We start from the raw sequence: 19,505 nt of genomic DNA on the forward strand, positions 1-19,505 counted from the left end.
GAGGTCATACAGATTCTCAAATTTAATCTAATCTGCAACTTTCCTCCAGCTTACTTAACTCTCTATACAAAGTCCTTGTTTTCTGTTTCAGTGACACCACCTTCCAATGAACTCAGCAGAGATGGGCTTGGAAAAGACGTGCCACTTACAGACTCACATGCCAGGCATGTTTTTCTGAGCCCAAGGAACTAAAGCATCTTTCTGCAGCATCCCAGAAGAGCTGGTTTAACTGAGCTGCAGCTCCACTGAGCATCTGCAGCCCTCTGAGGAGAAAAGGGACTCTCAGTCTCTCCCTGGTTATGAACTGTGATGGGCTAAGGAGAAAGGGAACTGTTTCCAAGTTAGCACACTGAGAGAAAGCACTCATAAATCATGGGGTCAGCCAGGTTATGCTTTTTTCTAACCTTAGGGTATTATGCTTTCAATACAATATTTCAGTGGCTTTCTTCTGTGTAATAATTTATATGGAATTATGGCGACTCTTACAAGCTCAGAAAAAAATTGGCTGAAGTAAAACGATTCCTTTGTCATAAATAAGTTGAGTTCATAGCTACAGCACAATCACTCAACTGCACCTAAGTCAAACCGTTATCCACTCTTTGTAGGAATATTTCCCTGTCAATAAATCTCATGCTATTTCAAAACTTCAGGCCAGTGTGACACAAGCCTGTTAGATTAATTAGGGCAAGGTCAGGAAAGCTGAACTCACAGCTACATTCCTGTCAGAGCTTTCTTCCACCTCCCATAACCCATAGGCTGACTGTAAACTCTCTGACCATTTTATACATGGGCATCTTAGGGGGACTTCATTGCCTTAATTTATATCCAGGGGTGATTTCTTTAAGAACTGTTTTTTATCTGACAGTCATTAACTTAGAGGAGAAATGTTTTGCTTTGTGTTCTCTGTCAATAAGGATTATTTTTATTTTTACATGTTTTTCCTTTCAGAGTTATGGGCTCCAGCCAGGGTTCATGAGACTTCAGGATCATGCATGGAACTGCCCAGCCTGCCCGTGCAGCATCACCCAAATTTCCCTGCACACAGACCAGCTCTGTGGCAACGAGGGAGCAGCACTGTCCCCTCCTGCTCCACTGCTGACCTTTCCTGCTGACCATCCAAGAGCAGGGTGCCACAAACCCGATGGGGTCTGTGTGAAGGGGACCCTGGAGGTGAAACCCTGACCCCAGCAGGGTCAATATTTCATCTGCAATCCCCTGAGACAGAGCCCCAAATCATTCCTGAGGATTGCAGCTTCCATCAGATGGGACTTGGCTGACTTTCATTTACTACTGACTTAGGTCAAACTTGGACCAGGGATCAAGAGATGAAAGGCTCTATATCTCATTATCAATAACCAGGGTTTTCTTCACTACCCTAAAAACAACATACTTCATTCTTATCTACAGGGCATTAAAACTTAAAAGGGTTGGGGTCAAATTACATTACTTCAATTTATTTTTATTCACTGCTTATAAAACAACTTCCTCTCTCACTGCCATAGCTAAATGCTAAAAATACAAATATTTTCCTTACTATTGTACAGGTTTTGCTATTGTTTTTCTTTTAAAGCCTTATTAAAAATGCAGCAATAAAGAAAAATCCCTCCCACACACAAATTAGGAAGCAGAAGAGAGTACAGAGGTCCAGGCCAAATCAAGCCTTACCAATCTCAAAATCATTTTCAGCAAAGCACATCTTGTATAAAAGTTGCCTTATAACAGAGGGATGGACCTTCTGAGGAGTTTTTCATAAATGCCAAGTCCAGATATGGACAGAACGTCCTCTGGAATGACAGAGCCAAGTTTTCTTCCAGTATGAAGCCATAAAACTCCTCTGATGTGGCTGGAATTGGGTTTTTAGGTTTTCTTAAATGGGTTACAATTGTGATTGATAATTTTAGGCAACTCCCTCTGAAATGCTGATGAAAAGCTTTGGAAGGAGAATCCTGCTGCTACTGAACAAACAGAACAGCATCTACAGCAGCCTGCAATGCTCTGTACAAAACTGCAGGATTAAACAACCAGAGATTCCACCCTGGTCCCAGGTATCTGTAAAGTCAAACCTCTCCTTTGTTATTCCATGGATTATGTTTATTAACCACTCCTGTTATTCCCCAGCAAACTGATTCACATCGTTCCCAAAACAGGGGCATGCACATGGCAGAAAATAAATGAAATACAGTCAATGGCACGAAAAGAAACTTCTGAATACAGTATGGCAGAAAGAGGCTAAATGAAGTTTACTGGGTATGCTGGTTTAACAACAACTTCTACTCCTGGGAACAAATCTGCAGGGACCTGGAACTTACACAGCTGCTCTCCTGAATCTAACCAACCCTTTGGCCAGCTTCTCACTCACACAATATTTCTCCATAAATAAAAATTTCCAGTCTCCCAACACCTCAAGCAGAGGGAAGAAGGTGCACTTGATTATCAGCCATTGAAGATTATCAATCCCCTCAGCAAAGCCTCAAAACCAGAGCTGTAGGACACTGGTTCCCAATAAACTCCTTCTGGCAATGCTTTTGTCACTCCTGAGGAAAGAGGACTTGGTCCTGCAAATGCCTGAATTATTTTGTATTATATTTTGCTTGCATGACCAGTTCCTCTAACAGCTTCTTCCTGACCCCGCAAGAACCATGCTAATCATATAAGGCTTTCCAGAAATTGACCTTTTTTTTGCTAAATGACAGGTAAAATCCTCTTGTGTTTCCATAAACAAGATGCCAGCCAACTGCAGAGATTCTTAAAGAAACAATGGCGGAGGGAAGGAGCGGGGAAGGGAAAGGAAGAACAACAGGGGTGCGGGAGGAGATGTGTCTCTGACCTGGATCTGCTGCTGAAGAAGGTTAATTTTGTGCTGCTGCTGCAGAAGCTGCTGCTGCTGTCTTGCAATCTGTGAAGAAATTGCACAGAAGAAACATGAGATATGGATCACCATTCCCAGAGTCCATCCACAGGAAACTCTGACCCTGTTTAGCTCTTCAAACCTCTCCTGTGAGCTAAGGAACCTCCGAAGGCAGACTGCTGCTGAAGCAAGGGGCACGTGTTCAATTCACTGCTAACACCAGTGAGAAAGGGACTCTCATGGAAAATGCTGTGCTGCACACAAGACAAGGACCTATGCAAAAATCTTACTGAAATGGCACTGCCAAAATCCCCCAGCAGAGAGAACAACACCAGCAGGGAAACCAAAAAATGGTGGAAAAGGGTAGGAAAAAGCAAAAAAGTAGGATGGCCAGAAATACTCTTCTGTTTGGCACCACCTGCTCAATTTTTATTTTTTATTTTTTAATGGCAATGTGACACCATGGAGGAAGGTTCTTAGTGTACTTTTATTAATGCAGAAACAGGCACAAAAGGACTGGAAACGAGCTTGGAAAAATCCCTGGCTCTCCAGTGTGTATATCAGCTGCAAGGAGCTGAGGGGGCAGGCAAGGCCACAAGGCTCAACACAAGCCTGGCTCAAGGAGGTGCATGGATCCTTCTGAGGCTCCTCTCACAGCCAAGTGCAGTTTTCCAGAAGGAATTCCACCCTCCCTCTCCCTAAATGACTGCAAATGCTGCTGTGGACACTTTTTACACCCATGAAGGGAAACAGCACACATCAACAGAATGGAGTTATGAGCTCTAAAGGCTGGAGGGAGATAAACCATTCTTGAACTTAAAAAGCAAGAATGGAGCCTTTCTTTAAGAAAGAAAAATAATTTTTATCACTACATTTTTTTTCAGACTTTGGATGTTTTCATTTCTGCATAATACAGAAGTATATACAATATCTTCAATTAAAAGAAATCCTAGTTATCCTAATTTCTCATTGCCTTTTTCTGTCGTTTCATTTTCTTTTTCACTTTCAGATCCCTGTGGCACTGGTGACTTTAGGAGGCAGGGTGAATAGTTCATACAGAATGTCTCCTGGTAAAAGAATCTTGCCAATTCCACCTTCACTCCTTCCTCTACCTTTGCTGTCCTAACAACAGCAGGATACAAATTCTGCAGCTCAAGGTAACTCACTTCTGTTCTCCCCATGTGGGAGTTCAGGCCAAAATAAGACAAGGTTTTTAAATAATTAAATTAATAATTTTAAATAAATAAAACCAGGGAAAACCAAGGCTTAAATGGCTGAAGGTAGCAGCAGTGCCTTAGAAATCTTAAGAATTGCTTAAGTACAATACCAACACTGAATATGACAACTATGACAGATTTCAAAGAATTCTGTGAGTTTAAAACTCACAGAGCTGCAATTGTGTGATAAAATTTTAAACTAGATATCTAAATATTCTCTGCTTGTGTTCAAGTATAAAAGCAGGCATTAATTTCTGTTAAAATCTGCCCAGTGAAATCTGTGAGAAAAGTTAAGTTTTTGCCTCAAATTTTGTGTGTCCATGTGTGCCCATGGGAAGTGATCACATGTGAAAAGCATGTTTGCATTGCCAGTGAGGGGCATATTTGCAGAAACTGAAAATCAAGCCTCTCAAGTGCAGAAGAAAAAAAGCCACACTTGTTCACTGACTTTGTATTATTCTCTGCTTTTTTCCACAGTTGGCAAAACCCAACCTCTTCATGTCTCACGTTACAATCCAAGTGCTGCATTTTGTTCTTTTTATACCTGTTCAGTACTTCTGAATTAAAGCATCTTTGGGGGATTATTCAGGAGGGCTAGATGCGCCTGTTTATTTATAGAGAGTTTAAAAACTCTAACAGTATTGAAGGATAACACAGAATTGGAGAATATTCTGAGTTGCAAGGGACTCACAGGGAGCATCCAGCCCAACTCCTGAATGAAGAGACTGAACTCACAGCCTTGGTGTCACAGACATCTTTTTATGAAAAATCTTTCCTTAGGATTTTTTTCCTCCTGAGAAGCTGAGAGGCCTCAGGAACAAAATGAGCAATGGTTATCTGCTGCTGTGGGATGCAACAGGTGCATCTGGGATTGGTCTCATGTGGTTGTTTCTAACGAATGGCCAACCACAGTCAGCTGGCTCGGACAGAGAGCTGAGCCACAAACCTTTGTTATCATTCTTTCCTATTCTATTCTTAGCTTAGCTAGCCTTCTAAGGAGAACCTTTTCTTCTATTCTTATAGTATAGTTCTAATGTAATATATATCTTAAAATAATACATCAAGCCTTCTGGAACAGAGAGTCAGACCCTCGTCTATTCCCTCGTCGCAAAACCCCTGTGAACACTGTCACACCTTGGCATTGCTGGCAGCAGGCTCTGAACAGCTCCAAGATGGATCTATTGCAAATTAAATTTGCAAGCATTAACACCCCTCTATAACCTGTAATATCATCTACACCCATGGTTAGGATTAAACTGTACACAGCATTCTCCTGCTATGTTTCTCTTCAAACCCTTCCACCCTGGAGAACAAACGGAAAAGCTTCTGGGTGCACTTTTAGGGTCTGGAGGCTGAAGCCAAGCTGCTGGGCAGCCTTGCAGGGGTGGCTGGAGCTGCAGGCAGGGCAGTGCCCACTCACCTGCTCCTGCTGCTGCTTGGCCAGCTCCATCTGCTGCCGCTGCTTCTCGATCTGAGACGCCGCCAGCTTCTTCTGCTCGTCGTGGGCTGCCAGCAGCTGCTCCCTCAGGCTGGTCAGCTGGTTGATCATGCCCATGAGCTGCCTCTCCTTCTCAGCCAGGCTCTCTGGAGTCCCTGCGCGTCGCACGGCGGGGAGAAAGAGAGAGAGAGCGTTTAGAGCCATGCAGCGCTTCATTTTCTCTTCATTTTGCAGCTCTACTGCAAGCAGAGTTCCAGGAGAGGCAAAGAGCAGCAGCAGATTGCAATGTGCTGCTCACAAAGACCTGCTCCTCTACATGGAAGATAAATCTGTACACAGGCTTTCATCTGGGGTCCCCTTCAATGCTCCTTTGCCCTTTCATCTGTTTTGCACTGCCTTTCTATCAGATTAACACAGGGAAGTAATACTGACTGTTTTGAGGAAGTTTCAAGTTTTAAACACGGGGGATCAAAACCCAACCCTTCCAGGTTTGTAAGACAACAACATTTATGGCACAAACTTAGGCAAAAGATGCAGTGGTGTCAAAGCATTGATGTAGGGTAAGCATTAACCTCCCTCTATAACCTGTTATATCATCCACATCCCTGATTAGGATTAAATTGTGTAGTATTTCAACTGTCAATAGGCAGCTACCCTATTGCTGTAGCTGCCACCAAGGTGCAATTTTAAAGGAAAAAATCTTTTATAAACACATCCAAAATGTGAGTTAAACACAACTCATCACCACACTCATTTGTACTGTTATCAGATGTTTTTTATGCCAGAGTTCTGCAGACACACACAGAGAAACTCACTACCTCACTTTCACAACCATGCTGAAGAAATGATTTTTCTACCCAGAAGAACAGTGGTTATAGGGGAGCCCATTCTTCTGCCAATGTCACCAGTGCTCTCCAAGTGAAAACAAAACAAAAACAAAACAAAAACCCAAACCAAAAAAAAAAAAAAGGCAAAAAGAAAAAAACTGGCGACTCCAGCAAGCACGTTCCTAGCCAACTATCAGTCAGACATGGAAAGAGCTGCTGGTAATATTAGCCTACCCCCCTGCCAGTGCAGGAATGCTCCCTGCAATATTTCATACAGCCTGCTGGACTGCACTGAAATGTCTGTGATGGGGAATCCTCTGCTCTTGCTCTGAAAGCCCTTGAGGTGCCACTGGGAGGGCTCTGTGCTTGATACTTACCTTAATTTCCTTCTTTTTTTTTTGTTACTTTTACCTAATTCCAATGATGTGATCCCAAGCAACATCCCATTTGTTATATTATCCAAGTACAAGCACTTAAATCCATTTGTAGACAGGCATATGCAAGTGGAAAACCACACAGAATCACCAGAAAAAAACGTGACAGAAGAAATGCAACTGAATTGTTTTTCATTAGGGTTCTAGAAATTTCTGTGAAAATATTCTCACCACACAACAAAGAGCTACAGCAGAATATTCTCAGATAAAGCCTCCAGAAAAACTGTGGTGCAAGCTGGAAACTTGAGAAACACACTGCAACAGAAAGCATAGGCCTTTAAACCTGTTCTGCTAAAAGCTGTGAGAGGGAATGGAAGCCAGTGCTAAAACACTCCCAGGGCTGAAGAAAACACTTCTAACTATGAGCTTTGCTTCCAGCACTGGAGACAGAGAGCTGCAACAAGCCATGCATCTGCCACCTGGCCATGGGATTAATCAGAGGTTTCCATTGCCACTCTTGCATCCTTTATTTGTTGTTCCCCAGGAGAAAGATATTTTATTCCTAACTTTAACTGAGGGTGGATGCAGGCATGAGAGAGGGGGGAAGAAGTTCCTACAGACAGAAGGGACTCACAGGATTGTCTCAGCCCCTGAGTGAGGGCAAGCAGAAAGAAATCACTGTCAAACACACCAACACACAGACTGCTGCTTCATCCCTGGATTTGCAGCTCCTACAGCAGCTTTCAGACGGGAATCAAAAAGCCCTTTGTAAAGTTAAATTAATCCCCATCTTTAAATTAATCTGAAAGGTGGAAAAATGTTTCCACATGTGTGAAGTGACAGGCAGAGAGCTCACAGTTCCCAGGAGAGGCAGGAAAGCCGTGATGCTCTGCAGGCTGGGGCTGGGCTGCCTGGGAGGGAGCAGGGACAGGGACCTGCCACCAGCCTGCCTGGCTGGCACAGGGCAGCAAAACCCTTCAGCAGCTCCATCGGAGTGCCAGGAGCAAAGTGCAGCCTGCAGCTCTTGGTGCTGAGCACAGCAGGGACGGGGATGTGCTGAAGAGGTGCAGGAGAGGCCACAGGCATCACCAGAGAGCTGGACCACTACTCTGTATTTCCAGAGCGTATCTATTCTATTCTATCTCTATCCTATTCTTTACTGCTATATCTATCCTATTCTCTATTCTAGATCTATTCTATTCTGTACTCTATATCTATTCTATTCTCTATTCTCAGAAAGGCTCAGAGAGTTTGGGCTGCTCAGCCTGGAAAAAAGAAAGCTCCAGAGACACCTTCCAGTACCTAAAAGGGACTTTTAAAAGATGGGGACAAACCTGTGAGCAGGGCCTGCTGTAGGAGGCAATGGTTTAAACTAAAAGAAAGTCAATTTAGCTTAGAAATAAGGAAGCAATTGTTTACAATGAACGTGGTAAAGCACTTAAACAAGTTGCCCAGAGAGTGGTGGATGTCCCATCCTTGGAAATGTTCAGTTTTCAGGGTTTTGAACAGTCAAAGTGTCCCTGGGCACTGCAGAGAGACCTGCTGACCTTCCAACCCAAAGCATGGTTCTGAACTCAGAGCAAGCAGTGACTGCCAGTGCAGACACCAGCACCACACTGCAGCCAGGCACACATTCACTCACTCTCTTCATTATTATTATTATTATTCCATTCTTAAAGACAATCTGAAATGCCCACAAGGGGTGTTTTATATCCTACTTACCAAGTACAACGCATAATTCCTGGGGTTTATACAGCTCGAGTGAAAGTAGTCTGACAAAAGGCAGACTTCTCGCATTCTATTTCTGGAGCTATTTCAGTTTGCTAATAAACCAAAAGGGAAAATTTATCAGCATCAGCTTTATAAAAAAAAAAAATCTTCTCTTGCAGGATGCTTCCTGGAAAACATGGCTTAGTAGGTACTTTTTTTCCCAGGACTAAGCCATCCTTCCAGTAACTGGAATAGTACTTAATGATAACTTCAGTTCTCTGAGGTAATAATTCCTTGCAAAGTAAGTACTTGGATAGCCATACTCTCAAGTGACCTGCACAAAACCAGAGGCAAAAAAAGGATCAGCTGTGTGGCTCTAATGAAAGATGGGGAGCTCTGTGCAATTTCCCCTTGTCTTACTCACACATCATGGAAACTCCACTGATGATGAATCACAGTTTTGACAAATCTTGCAGGTAACTGCTGGCTTGTAAATGTGTGAAAATGAAAAAAAAAATAAAAAAGGAAGTGCTTGAATCAGACAGTCTTGATAATAATGTTAAATGTTTGCATTTAGTTTAAGTTTGGTATCTTTTATGTTAGCCTTATTACCTAGCATACCTTTCCTATAATTACTTTTCTTAAAATGGTCAACAAAAGTGCCACTTCACATTGCCATGGCCAATCATGTATTCCTTTCATAACGCACAAAGGCCAAAGCATGGAGAGAGTTATTTATTTATTGGTGAGGTGAGGCCAACAGTGGAGTCACTACATGAGTACAATCAGTGCCAGGAATTTTTCCTGGTGTATCAAAAACCACAAGAGAGTTGTGGTTGAGCTCCACTTGGTTCTGTGCCCTTTTCTAGGTGCTGTAGGCTGGGGGTAGACAAGGAGGGGAGACTTTGGTCCTACCCTCACTATTTTCTCTGTGTTAACCTGCACGATATCCAAACCTGCATCATGGTGTGAAGTGTCTTGGCAGCCAGGAGATTTCCACTTAAAGAGTTCTGCAGCTCACAGGGCAAAACACGTCAGAATTTTAAGCAACTAACCCAACAAGAAGTACAGACAGCTGCTCAAATGATGCAACTCAGGAATGAATGAACTACCCACAGGGCTGTTGACGCTGCTGGAACTTGGGAGGGTGCAGACCCCTGTCCCCAGCAGCCACAATCAGCTGACAGAAACCCCAAGTGTCCATCACTGCAGGGCACACCTTGGCAGCTGGACCTCTCCACAGAGATTGTGAGTGAGAGCCTCAAACAGTGCCTCAAGAATTGCCCTGAGAGCCAGGACAAACAGACACTGCACATTTCATGCCCAGCAAAGCCTTTCACCACCTGCCCTTCAGGAGGCTGCTGTGGGTGCTCTCTGTGCTCCTACTGCAATGGCAGAAGGTGGATTTTCCACAGATGGAAACAGCTCAGGCAAAGGACCATCACAGCACACACTGCAGGCTGGCAGCTGCATAAAGAACCAAGGAAAGATGCTCTCCAGATGTGCCCTGTCACCATGAACAGAAACTCAGGAAAATCCTGTGTTTGTGGGTGCAGCACCCACAGCAGATGGCAATAAAAGAAGACTCAAATTAGCGGCATTCTAGGCAAACCTAAACTCCATCTCAGATCAACACCACCCATAATAGTGTTTAAGTAGTAGAAGAAATTTACTCAAATGTGAAATAAACTATTACACATTCTTAGTTCTGATTCACAGTCTCAGACTGGCAGTGACAGTAACATTTTAATAAACATTAGAATGAAGACACCAATATGACCAAATGACACACTTAAAGTGAGAAAAGGAACAGGAGAAACCTTGGCATCCCCACCCAAAACAGAACCAGAGCAAAAAAAAGGCAGAGGAACTGCTTCTGCGATCAAAACAGTAAATACTTTGTTATAATTTATTAGACAGAATGAGAATGTAAATGAGAAATTGGGAAAGCCAATATTTTCTGTGACAGGCACTTCCAGCTTTTGCTGCAAATGCTGAGGCACAGGGAGTGTTTGCTGCCAGCCAGCCCAGGGATGTGCATGCCCCAGGGACACCCCTGTCCCCAAACACTGCTGGGGATGCTCTGAGCACCCTCACCCACCCAGGCACTGAGATCCACCTGCCAAGCCAGTCTGCACTGTCACAGGGATGCCTGAACAGCTTTTGAACTGCCAGGATCCGTCTTTCAAAGGGAAATCAAAGAAAACAATGTGCCAGTACAAAGGCTGGGAGACATAATAATATTGTATTATGTTCGTATCGTTAGCTGTGGTTACAAAAGGGAAAAAAAAGCCTCCTGTATCTACAAAGTTTTCCATGGGGGAAAAACTCATTAAATGGAAATAAGAATATTTTGAAGTGCTCTGTGTTCGAATAATGCTAAGATCTATAATAATAATTAGAGCATGCAGTATAAAGCATTTTTTAATTTCAAAGCACCACCTAATTGATCTTCTTAAAGACTGTTTGCAGGTATTAAGGTGATGGCATGCATTATGTTTTTCAAGAGCAAACTGAAGCACAAAGTTTTTAGCGACTCCCTGAAAGTCATTCTGCACTTTATGTGGTGTAGGAGGTTTTATTGCTGGCCCTGATGAAGTCACCAGCAGAACTATTGCAGCAAGGCCAAGAATTTCCCCACTGACTTTTAACAGTAATACACGTTAAATAGATAATTAAGTCTGTGTTTGACCCAGTTGGAGACTAGGTAGGGTTTCAGCCAAGGGGACCCTTGTGAATGGAGCAATTATTGATGTCATCCAGCTCATGGAGCAGCAGCCCTGCCTGTGTGTGACTTTGATGTAACAGCCCTGAGCTGCAGCCCATGCATGAGCTAAAGGCTGAGTCACCTCCAAGCATTTCCTGCAATGCTCTGCTTTTTCAGCAAGCAAAGGCTACAGTTTTGATACAAAAATGAAGGTTTTTCAAACTGAACAATCTATTAACCAAGAAAGAATAAAATCCTACTAGTCCTAACTGTACCAAAGCCAAAGAATAAATAAAATTACCAGCAGTTCATTAAATAACTGTCTTTTCTACAGGGTTTTCTTACAGCATCTTTCCTCCACATTATCATTCCCATCCCAGTCTCAACTATTTTTTCCTCACTCCTCATGCTACTTTTAACCTTGACATTTTAGAAATCTAAACCCAACAACACTTTGCTTAGTAAGGAAATAAGAAAAGTAAAACAGACAAGGCTACCAAGTGTTCCTCTACTTTAAAGCAAACTAATCTGTGTCATGCTCTCCCTAAATAAAAACCTAAAATTCTATTTATAACATAAATGCAAAGAGAAGTATTCCCATTTGTGCTGCTGAAGTCACACGTGAGGCAATGGGGAGCTGATGTTTCCTCCAGGAAAAGCAGGCTGATAAACACATCTAACTGGCTGAGGTAAATTCACAATTTAACATCTTATTTCTCCTGTTCCTGAACAGCAATGTGAAGTGTTTATGGCCAAACTGTACTTTAAATTCTGTACCTGCTGGGATGGGAGGATCTGTGCTGGGAACTTGTGCCGATGCTCCCCTGATCAATACTGCAGAGTGTTTCACTATGGACTAGACCAGAGCTTCTCAGGCCTCTAAATCCTGCAGCAGTCAGGACAAAATCATCTGAAAACTGGCATTTTTCACTGAGGATTTAAGCCACCTTTGCTACACAATGACTGCCATCCTACAACTACCCGCCTTGCTAAACGCAATTATTTCATCTTATTGCTGGGGCAAGTCAGCATAATGAGAGAAAACTTTCTGACTGCTTTTTACTTGGCAAGCCACAGGCTCCAGAAACAAGGCAAGAAAAAGTGCACAATTCACACTGATTTGCGTGTACCTACAGATTTATGTAATGATTTTTTTCTGTTTGACAAGTAAAAATCCATTGTGGGACAGCGAGATATAAGGAAAGTTTTTATTTCAGCAGACAGACGTTCTTAATCTTTCATGATTTCAGAGCAAGGTGAAGAATGAGTAAAACCAAATTATGGGCAATTACCCTCTTTTGCCATTACCAGCCTCAAGAATTCGTATCCTGTGGGGAAAAGGAAGCTCAGCAGCCAGTTCTGTACCAAACCAGCCCTCTGGTGTCTCACCAGGCTGGAAAGAGGCTGTCACTGAGCACTCCTCACTTGCTGTCAGAAATAAGTTCTGGTACAGCAGAGCACAAACAAGGCTCGGTACTCAACCAGGTTAGCAACTCATGGTCAAGGTCACAAAGGAACAGACACCTCTGTTTGTGCTGAGCTGTTTCTCAGAGGTTACTCTTTGTTTCACTGTCTAGACAACACGCTAGAGCTAGGCTAGGAAACCAGCAATTGCTGCTGGAATTTCGTGCAGCAGCAGGAAAAAGAGTAAAAAGTGTGTGTGTGTGTGTGTGTTTGCTTTGTTGTGACAAACCTGCAGTTGTAGCACAGTGACATTCAGCTCCATCAGGTAATTTTAGAACCATGAAGCACAGCTTTAGGGCCCTTTTGTCAACCAACTCTCTGAACAATTTTTAAATACAGTGGTTTGGCCCCCATATGTTCAAACAAAGCCATTGGCATTTACTACCTCAATTAGTTCAATTTCATTCCATTATCTCTATCAGTAATCACATCTTAAAAATAAAATTAGAACCTGACTTTTTGAGACCAAATTAAATACCTTTACGCACAAAAATCTGGAACAACCTGAATTAGCTGCTTTGCCATAAAATAACATTTTTAGATGCTTTAAAAAAGATTCCTCCAGCCCTCCCTTCCCCATGCACAACCCTCAGCTAACCTCCCATTCTAGGTCAAATAGGAGCAGCTCCATGCTCTTGCCACTCCACATACAATATTACTCACAAAAAAAAAAAAATCAGAACATCCAGAGCTGACACAAGTTTGCAAACACTTTTGAACCATTAATTTGCAAATGCAAAATTGACACATCTCCTGGGGATCTGCGCTGTATTAGTCAAAGGTTTAAAACCAGTGTATTCCCCATGAATAATCTTTCTCCCTTTCCCCCTCCTTCTTCCTGTCCACATGTAAATGCAGAATTTCTTGTCTTTAGTTTACAGATTATGTGATCCAAAGTGTCACTCACTGGATTACTGCACATAACCTGAGCACTACCCAGAGCTTACTTGCCTTCAACTTGTGCAGCATTACTTAACTGGAATTATCCCTCACAATCCATACAGGAATCTGCACAGCTCACTTATCTCAAGATTCTGTGTGTCACCTACCAGATTATCCCTTTTAATCCATACATTGAATCTACATAACATATGTCTTTAATTCAAGGGCTCTGACGAGCTATAGTATCGCTGAATGGATTATTTCTCTTTAGCCATTATTGGCAGCCCTAAACCCCTCAGTGCCAACTCTGGTGCCCCATCCCCTGAGCACAGGGGCATGAGCAGGGTCTGCAGCAAGCACAGCTCCATCTCACATCCAACCACCTGCACTGGCACTGCCTGGCACCTGGAACACAGCTCCCCATACAGAACAGACCTCTGTGCTATGGTGAGCTGCAGAGCAGGGCTGGGAGGCGAATCCCGCTCTCCATAAATCTGAGTTTACTCCAGAACTGCCTCCAGAGTCACCCAGATTGCGGTGAGCTGCAGAGCAGGGCAGGTAGGCTGATCTCACTTTTTATAAATCTGTGCCCACTCCAGCACAGCCTCCAGAGTCACCCACATTTCCATGGGCACAATGAGGACCTGACTTTCACGCAATCCCTTTCACAGGGACTGCAGAGAACTTCACCTGAGCTGTTTACAAACTAGCCTGCACAATACAAAAGGTCTCTCAAACTACAACAAAAATACGTCAGGTTCAGACCTGCCCCCTCTTTCATGAGGCACAATCTCTGTTGACAATGCCTTCAAGAGAAAAGCAGCTCAGGGAGATTGGAAACAGAAGTCTGTTCAACCTTTTGTTCCACACACCTATTCAAAATTAGCTAAGTGGGGAACATAAAAAATATGCCTCGCTGTGTCTTGCCAAGTTTCAGTAGAGAGATGGACAAGATTAGCAGCAAGGCTTTGTGCACACCAAGGGAGTTTTAAGAGGAGTTCTCATCATGGTTAAAGCTGAGCAAGGCTGGACAACCCACAATGCACCTGAAGCCCAGCACCAGTGAAAGAGAAGCTTCATTTTAGAATTAATAAGTTAATTTTTTTATATAGGAATGATCGGTGATAATTAAGGAATAAATGTATTTTTGACACCTTTTCCTAGTGACACTGGAGGACAGCAGCTCCTCTCCCACTGCAGTGCACAGCTAACAAGGCAGTTACACTGACAGCAGAAAAGGGCATGATTTTCCTTTCTCTACACTTTGAGACCTGAAGATCTCTCTGCTCCACTGAATCCAATAAAATGCATTATCCAAGAATAATCCAGAGCCCTGCTTTTGAATGGGATGGATATAAGTAAGTTCGAACAGGCTTTAACCAAGTCAATATACAGTTTTACAGCTTCACTATAAATATTTCAGTTAAACAGCACTTTTGTAGCTTTTGCTCTACAGCAACTTGTTTTGAGCACAGTAAAAATTCCATAGATATCAAAACAGAATTTCTTAGGAAACCTCTAGTGTTAAAATTGTAATTTAGCCCCAGACTGTCTCTGAACGAGCACAGGTATTTGAGTTACAGTTTCTACAGACATAAAAAGTTCTAGGCTTTGTCCCTTTCTAAGAGCATTCCCTGGCAGTACCTTTGGGTCCAGCTGTGGAATAAAACAACCCATTTCCCTTTCAATTAGCAACTGGATGGATACAGACCCTTCTAAGTGTGATCCTCAATCTGCAGCTGCCTCTGCAGACACTCAGAGATGGCTCTCCTGCTTTATGGGTGTGCAGATGGAGAAAGGGGGGTTTAAACAGCAGCCAAAGGTGACAAAGCCACCAAGAGAAACAACTGAATAAGAACATGGGAGCCTGGCCACTTCCAGCCTCTCACCAATTTCCCTGTCTTTAATAAAATATCACTGCTCTCCAGCTTAAAGGAAATCACGCTAATAGAAAATAAAGTCTTCCTCTTCATCTCCCTTTCTTTAATCTCTCCCAGATAATAAAACTCAGTGGCAATAACACAGACTTGGGCATTAACAATATGTAGCCTGGTGCTGAGCCTTTTTGCACATGATGTACTAAAACTCCCCCAGACCTAATGAAAAACACAATGAAATTTTGAACAGTTAAATGGAAAAAACTGTTCAGTGTGTAAGAGCTGGGCAGCACAGCTCCTAGCGCTGTCCACGTTCCAGGGTGCATTAAACACAAGACAGTGCTTAAATGGGGGTTTCCAAATATCACTAATAGAGAAATGAGGGGCGGAAAAAGCGCAGCTGCCGGGCCAAGCCCAGAGAAAGAAGTTAATTAAAAAATCACAACTGGAAAACTCCGTAACTACAGAACGACAAAACCATTTTGCAGCATAATATACGTGTGTTTGTACACGTGTGTGTGGGTACAGAGCAGCTCAACTTGCACACCTTTCCTGCTGCCCCACTAAATATAGCTGCAGCACAGCTGAGCCATTGTTTGTGGGCTGCTCAGGGCTGATGGTGCCATGAAAACCACATTCCTGGGCACTAAATAATCGGCCTGCCTGACCCCCCAAGAATCTGGAAGTCAAATTCATTTACCCCCAGAGGGCAATGCTCCATTGTGTCCTCCCTCCTTTCCAGCCACCTAGGAACAATGGACAATAATTGCAACTGTCACGGCAGTCAGTAGGAAAAATAAACCAGTGCCTGTTTTCACAGCTTACTGCCAAACTTGATCCAAACACCTAATAACCATGCCCCCAACCACAGAACCACAGTCACACTAAAAAGCCTCAGATGTGAGCCTTTTGAACAGAGCTGCAGAACAATAACTCGACTTGTGTTCAAAATATAAAGCTAAAAACCAAAAATTAAAGCAAAGAAAAGTCTTCTTTGAGGCTGTGCTGCTGCTCCCCATCCTCTCCCCCAGGCACGACTGAAAGGACTGCTGAATTTCTCTGGTGGTAGCATATAGCTGGCTGCTGCTGCTGCTTTCAAGTTTAGCTTGTGAAAGGGAAAAAGGGGAAGGGAGAAGAAAGATTGCCCTCCAAAAGAAAAAGATCACAGGCAGTGGGAACAGACCACCTTCTCAGTGCACAGCACTCTTCAGAGCAGCTCCACAGCGTGCACAGGCACTGGAGAATCGCTGGGAGTCCTTCTAAAGGTTCCAGTGTGTCAAGAATTAAAGAGGCTCCCCACACTGTGCAAGACCTGCTGAAACACATGCCCAAAAGTGGGTATCAAAGATGTCTCCCCATACTCTGCCCCTGAAACATCCTAAAGATGCATCAGGTCGTGGCAAAGGGTGATTTCATCTTGAAACAAAGTGCTTTTCAAACCCAGAACTGCCAGGTAAGCCCAGGGGCTGCCCTTCCTCTTTGAGACCTGTTGCTTTACACACATGGAGCAGGAGGAATGAATAACCCAGGGTTTGGTCCTCCGGAGCCATAATAATCACCATCATCATCATCATCACAACGACCTCTCAGCCTGCTGGGGGCTGCAGCACTGCATTCTGTTAAAAAGTTATCCCACAGATGTAATGATATAAAGTTATCCCACATATGTAATGAACATATATCTTGAATTATAGCCTGCTAGAGAGAAGCCTGGGTAAACCAGGGGAATATTTTCCTTTTTGGGTAAGACAATGGAACAGCACAGGCTAATGCTGCTGGCTTATCAGTGACAGGCTGGGAGGCCCATAGAATCAAAATAACACTTTCTCTGCATCTGCACCAAGCCACAAACCTGTGAGAGCACCTTGTACTGTGTGCTTTACTGAATATTGCATAGTTCTCATGCACAGGGCCCTTAAAGCTGCCAGCACGAGGTCTGGGAGCCTGCCTGAGTGCGCATCTCTAGAGCAGGGACAACATGAGCAAGCAAACATCCCAAAGTAATGGACAGAAACTAAGCCCTGTTTATAAACACAGGAGGAGAAGGGCCTAATTTTAATTTCGTTCTACTTTCACATTTCCAAAACAGCGTTGGCCTGGCTTTTGCTACTCCAGATGCACACTGCTATAAACAGGAGAAGAATCAGTCACTGCTTCTTTGCAGAGTGATAATGGCTGCTCTGAAAACTTGCAATTTCTGACACGTGTGTTTTGAGTGAGTTCCTCATCAGCAGCACTGCAGAGGAATTATAAAAATATTAAATTACACGGAAACAAACAACCACAGGTTCCCTAAAACGACCTCGGATATATAAAATGGGGAAATATCTTGGCAAAGCAGAAACTACTGCTGCTGGAGAGTGGTCAAATTTTGTAATTTTCCTTCTGGAGCACGGCTTTAAAAGAACATGCTCTAGTGCACAGATGTTGTACGCTGTCTTTTAAAATCTGCACTGGCTAATTTCAGTACCTAGAGGTACCATTACACAAACTTTGCTCTTTTTATTCTTCCCTACATGCAAAAAATGTAAAAAAAGAAAAAAAATTTAAAAACCCTACATCATCGAAATCTGTCCAAAAATAAACAAGGAAATCGGATCACCCTCAAATTTCAGAAACTGAGCTCTGCTATACTCTGGTACCACATATGTCTGGTACTGACTTTTTTCCCCCCTATCCAGCAATAGGATGGGCTCGTTTATAACAGAGAACGATATAGGCAACAAAAGCTTAATGCAAATTCATTCACTTAGGGCAATAGAGCATTCCATTGATTTATATGATCACAGATGGGAGTGCACACATTTCATTTAAACCCCGAATTACCGTGTTTGAAGGGGAGGGGAAGAGGAGCAGACAAAGTTCCACAAAGCCAGCGGTATCTGTACATTCATTCTCAATTTCCTTTAGCAGAGAAACAGCGTTGTTACCTTTTATTTCTCCAAAGTTCCCTGATCCCATGGCAAGAAGCTTGTCTTTCCAGTCCTTTGATAGTAGCTTTTCAATACTGGGAGTTTCTGAGTGAAGGGGGGGAAAAGAAACGTAAGCAAATCAACATGACTGTCTCCACAATAGAACTCATTAAAAGTCTATCTGCTAAAAATAAGGCCAACCCTATTCTGGGCCCCCAGTTCGTAATGACTTCATCAACAAACTGATAAGAGGGGAGGGAAGAGAAAAAAAAAAAAGGGAACAAAAAAGAAAAAAACGGAATGTGTTTTGTCACCTGCTGTTTCAAAACCATTAGCTTTTTCCTCTAGTGGAACAAAGCTCCGGTAATTCTGTATTACAATGGGCACATATAAACCTGCAGTTCATTGTTTTTCAATTTGGTGAACAAGTTGCTGCCTATAATGGATGCCTGTCAGTTTCTGGGTGTTAGTCTGCAGTCAAAAAATAATTATGTTGATAAAATGCGGAGTAAAGAGAGCGAGAGAGAGAAAGAGAGAGAGAAGCAAAGAATTAGCTCCTAAATCTGCTACATGTAATTATATCCCTCTGAGTCTTTACAATTACATCCACTTTATAATGTGTGTTTAAACATCGTGTGGTGGTAAGCACACTGTGGAAAGATTTTCTGGTAACACGCGCATTATAAATAATAATAAAAAGTTGGGTATGGAAAAAAAAGCTTTAAAAGACTGCAAAATCCAGAGGGAGAAAAGGCATCGCTTAGAATGGAAACCCATTATTTGCTCATTTTAGATTCTATCACCTCCTTTAAAAATAAAATAAAATATATTTGTTCGGTATTTTCAGGAAAAATGCAGCGAGGGTGTGGATGGGTCTGATATTTATGTCTGCAACTCTTGTGTTCTGACCTCTTTTTGTGCAGAATTTTAATGCATAAGTAAATATAAATGCTAATAAAATTCAGAGAACATTAAACTCAATTCCAAACAATGTAATTGTATATTCTTGTCAGCATTTAGATGGGTACACAATTACAATAGCTTTCAATCCCACGATTAGCACTGCATTCAGTTAGAAAATGGAGTGTACTAAAAGATAAGTGTCCCAGTATGTGCCATCTAAATAACAATACCCACCCTTATTATCTGGATCTAAGACATATACCGCTATTCTCGCGCTGGTGTTTATGTGTATTTGTATTTGTTCAGGCATTTGTTTACCCCCTACCAGGAGCATAAAGGGAGCGCA

The 19,505-nt window shown here is 42.7% G+C and overlaps 1 protein-coding gene across 13 annotated transcripts in view; it reads right to left on the reverse strand.

The window, feature by feature from the left end:
• SOX5 (SRY-box transcription factor 5) overlaps window positions 1-19,505 on the reverse strand; it is a 592,640-nt gene that overhangs the window by 130,186 nt on the left and 442,949 nt on the right. For 11 of the 13 annotated variants that reach the window (XM_064734430.1, XM_064734449.1, XM_064734440.1 and 8 more), the window contains 3 exons: window positions 18,275-18,361; window positions 5,486-5,658; window positions 2,828-2,896 (listed from right to left, as the gene is read on the reverse strand). In XM_064734430.1, the coding sequence (XP_064590500.1) occupies window positions 2,828-2,896; window positions 5,486-5,658; window positions 18,275-18,361 (329 nt within the window). The remainder of the gene's footprint in view (window positions 1-2,827; window positions 2,897-5,485; window positions 5,659-18,274; window positions 18,362-19,505) is intronic. The other 2 variants (XM_064734473.1, XM_064734482.1) reach the window with 1 other exon arrangement.

The sequence above is a fragment of the Zonotrichia leucophrys genome, chromosome 1A, assembly GCF_028769735.1.
Source record: "Zonotrichia leucophrys gambelii isolate GWCS_2022_RI chromosome 1A, RI_Zleu_2.0, whole genome shotgun sequence".
NCBI classification, from domain to species: Eukaryota; Metazoa; Chordata; class Aves; order Passeriformes; family Passerellidae; genus Zonotrichia; species Zonotrichia leucophrys.